The 5,085-nt window shown below is 53.1% G+C and overlaps 1 protein-coding gene across 1 annotated transcript; it reads right to left on the bottom strand.

Annotated features, from left to right (window-relative positions):
* Positions 1–1,190: 1,190 nt before the first annotated feature.
* Positions 1,191–4,735, bottom strand: LOC308184810 (adenosine 5'-monophosphoramidase HINT1-like). Its single transcript, XM_080572388.1, has 4 exons — positions 4,551–4,735; positions 3,020–3,125; positions 2,109–2,316; positions 1,191–1,894 (listed from the first exon to the last, which is right to left on the bottom strand). The coding sequence occupies exons 1-4, from the start codon at positions 4,691–4,693 to the stop codon at positions 1,848–1,850; spliced, it is 504 nt and encodes a 167-aa protein (XP_080428514.1). The 5' UTR covers positions 4,694–4,735; the 3' UTR covers positions 1,191–1,847.
* Positions 4,736–5,085: the final 350 nt, after the last annotated feature.

Below are 5,085 nucleotides of genomic sequence, written 5' to 3'. Positions count from 1 at the left end.
AGGAAGTTCCGCACCAACATGCGAAAGAACTTCTTCACGGTGAGGGTGACGGAGCGCTGGAACAGGCTGCCCGGGGAGGTTGTGGAGTCTCCTTCTCCGGAGATATTCAAGGCCCGTCTGGACGCCTACCTGGGCAGCCTGCTCTAGGGAACCTGCTCTGGCAGGGGGGTTAGACCCGACGATCTCTTGAGGTCCCTTCCAACCCCTACGAATGTGTATATACAGGAGTAAAAATACACGTGTTGATAGCGATAGGACAAGGGGGAATGGTTTTAAACTAAGACAGGGGAGATTTAGCTTAGATATTAGGAGAAAGTTTTTCACTCAGAGGGCGGTGAGGCACTGGAACGGGTTGCCCAGAGAGGTTCTGGATGCCCCATCCCTGGAGGCATTCAAGGCCAGGCTGGACGCGGCTCTGGGCAGCCTGCTCTAGCGGTTGGCAACGCTGCCCAGAGCAGGGGGGTTGAAACTAGATGATCTTTAAGGTGCTTTTCAACCCAGGCCATTCTATGGTTCTATGATATGCTCTTTGAAAGCGTACAGGCTAAAGGAAGGGTCAAATTGGTGCCTCGGGGGCAAATTTCTTCGCCTTCTACGGTTGTCTAACAGTGCCTATTAAGCAAAGAGATTACCAATCGTCTTCCTCCTCTACTTTCTCAGGAATTAAACACCTTTTGTGAAAGACTACAAGCGCTGATAGCATTAGCTAGACCGACTGGGGAACAGTTGAACACGTAAATACTTACTCAAGGTCCATTTGCACAGGTTTCTTTGAGCAGTTCCATCTTCTACGTCAACAAAACAGACCAATGAAAGAGACCAAGGACAAATACAGAAACAGAACAGTTGATCAAGTGCCAATTTAAGAAGCTTTCCCTGAAAGTGCAACAGCATCTCCACCTCCACCCACCCCTCCCCTCCCCTCCCCTCCCCCCCCCCAAGTAGTTGACTTCCACAACTATTTTCATCTGACCCCGCAAACGGCAAATTCTATATTACTTCGAGTAGAACAAGGGCTGTTTCTTGTTTCGGTTTGGTTTTTATCATTCAGCTTCTTCAAAAGACTTTAGTCATTCACAGCTGCAATCGTTAACCCCGCAAACAGATCCAGTAACAAAGATCATTCCTCCTGCTAAGGAATCGAGTTTCTTTGTGAGGAACGGAGTCACAAAAATCATTTCATTAGCAAGTTTCAAACACTAAAAATATTTAATAGCATTTTAACGCTCCCACGCTCCAGTAAGCCTTGAACGTAACCGCAATTAAACAAGGAGCACAGCAAAGCCAGAGGTCTAACAAAGCACGAGAGGTGATCGCATTTAAACGCCTTATGGTGCCTTTAGCTAATCCTTCTTCTAGTTCCTGAACAACGGACTTCGTTTAGAAAAAAAGAAGACTCTAAAAATACATACAAAAAAATAAAGGGAACGGCAGCCGAGTCTTGAACGTTCAGAAGCCGACTCAAGCATCCCAGAGCCTTCTACGCTTTGAAAAGCGTCTGTGGGAGAAATTACTTCTCGAAGTTGCGAAACCCACGACTGAAAAGAAAGCGGTAGCAAAACTCCTACGGTAGTCAAGAACAGGCTGACAAGCACCTGTCAGAAATCACACCGGGTAGAGTTTATTCTGCCTCCTCGGGACAGGGGCAGACAACAGACGATGCCTGGAAGCTTTCTTCCAACCTTATTCTTCTCTGGTTCTACATCTGCCAGTCCTCGATGCGGCTGTTTCGCAATAAAAGCACGCCCTTTTATTTGGGAGCAGGGGGAAGATAGCAAGGCCTCAAACACACAGCACATCCTAGATCGTCTTAGGGAGATGGAGACCCACAGGACCGCCGAGCGCTTCTATCTTCGCGTTTCAAATGACTGGGCAAACCACCATCTACACGACACTGTCAACAGACCGAAACATTCTTTTAACTTGCAGAACTATTTCCATCGGCAAGACACACAAGACAGAGGTCATATCCCCATGCTCCATCTTTATTGTGCAAGTGCTGCTCAAAGCTCTTTATTACCCTCCATAGACAGCCGTCCAGGAAAAAAAAAAAAAAAAAAATCATACATCAACAGGGGCTAGATTGACGGGCAACATATGAAACCTACTCGGCGGCGACCCGTACGCGTGCAGTGACGCCTGCGGTGCAAAAACCTTAGCCAGGAGGCCGGCCCAACTGACCGCCACCCAGAATACGTAGATGTACACGACAGCCCGAAGGGCCCGAGGGTGGGCATTCACAGCCATCCGGAATCCATTGGTCAGGTCCAGGTTAGCAGCACACTTCTTGCCAACAACCATTACACGCCCAAGAAGCTGGAAAAAGGAAATAACGTTACCTAACATAACGTGCCACGACGCACAGAACGAACGCGAGCGGAGAACCATCCACAGAACACGGTTAGCTAATCCTTCACGATTCAACCGCTGCTCTTTGAATTACCCTCTAGACAGGAACAGACTACAAAACAGTCACAGAAGCTAAATTTGTCTCGGGGGTTAAAGCCCCCGTCATAGCTTCGGGCAACGTAAGCCGCTCTGGCGGAAAATAAAAGCTTCACGGTGCCTTTTCTTTTGCGTGGCCTCACAAAGCCTTGGAACTTGACTTGCATAGCTAACAGCGAAACAAACACCCAGCGCCGCTCAACCAGCTTTCCCTTTCCTCGCCTCTGACCTGCCCAAACCCCAAGCCCTCTTCTGCATAGTCAAAGTACCACCGCCGCTGTCTGGAAACCGTGAAAACGGGCATCAGACCGTACTTCGGAACAACACTGCTTTTTGCACTACAAGCGCGTAGCCGGAGACCAGCATCGCTTTATATCGCCGCTCTTAGTCAAAAAGCTCAACTCCATTACAAGCTAGAGGCAAAAGACTACAGCATCGGAAAACCCAAAATAGCCTACTGTGCGCCCCTCCGCAACATCCAGAGGAAAAGAGGGGACGGGAAAGAGTCTAGGAAGTTACAAACTAGTTACAGGTACAGCCAGCCTAGCGAAAAGAAAGCTCCCACAGTACTCACGGGTCCGCCAGAATCTTCTGCTTCACATAACCGGACAACTGCCTTCTCAGGAAGGACTAGGAAAAAACACTGGAGCCTGAGGCGAACTATCACGGAACGCAAGGCGCTGGAGGAAGAGTAAACAGTTACAACGCAGTCAGCTTCAGAGAAAGGCAACAGCTTAAGCAAATCACTATGCCCCACCGAACTCGTCCTACCGAAGCAGATTATCAGGTACCCCAAACGCGCACGACAAAACAGCGATTCTTCTTAAGCGATCTTTGAATAGGCAAAGTTCTCTACCTTCTACACGCAAAACACACAAGCGGCAAACAATTGCTAACTGTCCTTCAGTTATGTCCAAATATTGCCTCGGCCAGAGGTAGGAAGGCATCTTCAAAGAACCCGGAGTAATCCGGCTGAGGCTGTATAAACTCTCCGTCCTCGATAACGCCACGTACTCAGGGGAAAGAACATTCCAAGTTAGCCCGTTACGGCCGGCTCTACGTCAGACACCTCCAGACCGAGGCCAAGGTATCACCTGCGAAACACGAATACCACCGATCTGTAGGAAACCATCGACTCGCAACTAATTGCGAGGGAACTCCCCAAATCACCAGCAGACCGAAACTGCATACGGCACCAGAAGCAGGATCCAGCACGCAAGGTGACGGGGGCAACGAGACAGCCGAGTACTTCAGATTAGCGACTTCCGGCAGTTTTATTTATTTTAGATGCGACTGAAACAGCGCCGATAAGACTCGATTCCACAGATGCTTTGCACTTCTTACTCACCATCGCCTTTCACTGCGCGACAATCGAGAATTACGAGCCTTCCTCACACTTCTCCCCCCTATAACATCGCTCAACTGTGAAACAGGCCTTCGGTACAGCGAGCTAAGCAAATTCAAGACCATTCGCTATAGCCAACTACACTCCAAAAGCAGTTCTAAGTTCCCCCCCCGCCTCAAGTGAGGACCAGCAGCCTGCGGGATTGACTGGCTTCTAGATGTTTAAGAAAGCTAGGAAAAGCTGCAATTCTTCCCTTTCACAAGCCACTTTGGAGAGAGCGTGCGCTCGCGTGCGCGGTGGGGGTGGTGCCATAACCAAAGCCTAGCACGGCCGAGCCGGGGCGTCTCTAGAACGCTGTCACGAGGCGCATCAAGACCTGCGTTTCTGCTACGCAGAAATGACTGATTACGGTCACTACTGCGATGCTCGCTGCCTATACGCAGGCAGTCCGAACCCCCAAGGAGACCGACTGCGCCGGCGACCCAGTACGCGCCGTGGCACCCCGGGGGCAGGCGGGACGCGCACCGAAGAAGCGCGGGGTTTTAGAGGCGCTGCAGTAGAGAGCGCCACGAGCCGGAGAGACCCCGACCGACCGACCGACCGTCCGTCCGTCCGTCCGTCCCTCCCTCCCTCCCGCAGCAAGGCCACCACCCGCCCTGCCGCACTCCCGGGACCCGCGACGGGCCCTCGTTTCAGAGGGCCTGCGAGCGGCCGAGGGAAGGAAGGAAAGAGAAGACTCGCACGACGACGCCGCGGCTACCTCCTCGCCCACGACCGCTCATCCTCACGGAGAACGTTGGCGGGGACCTCCTTGCCCTTGCAGGCGACCTCTCCGAAAGCGGCTGCAGCGGCAGCGCCGCCGCCGGGCCAGGCGGCCTGCGCCCTAACGATCCCGTCGGCCATGACGGCGCCCGCTCGGTACAACGCCCCCTCCCTTCCCGCACTCGGCCCGGCCCTCCGCGGCGCTCATTGGGCCGACAGATCGCCGCCGACCGCTCCCGCGCCTCGATTGGCTGCCTCGCCTGCCCTCTTCCCTTGTCCCCGCCCTCTCGGCGGCTCCGCTCCCGTCGACCCGGTGCTTATCGGCGCTCAGGGAGGTCGCGTGCCCTCGGGGCGCGGAGGGATCCGACCGGGAGGGAGGAAGTGGGCGCCCGAAAACGGGCTGGGCGGCTCCGCGGAGGGAAGCCGGGCCCTGCACGGCTGGGAAACGAGCTCCACAGAACGGTTGCTCCGATCATAGAATCATAGCATGGCTTGGCTTGGCAGGGACCTTACTTAAAGATCACCTAATTCCA

Source organism: Anser brachyrhynchus (genome assembly GCF_964034855.1).
Source record: "Anser brachyrhynchus genome assembly, chromosome: W".
NCBI classification, from domain to species: Eukaryota; Metazoa; Chordata; class Aves; order Anseriformes; family Anatidae; genus Anser; species Anser brachyrhynchus.
Note: the sequence above shows the minus strand (reverse complement) of the source record. Positions and strands in the feature narration are given on the sequence as shown.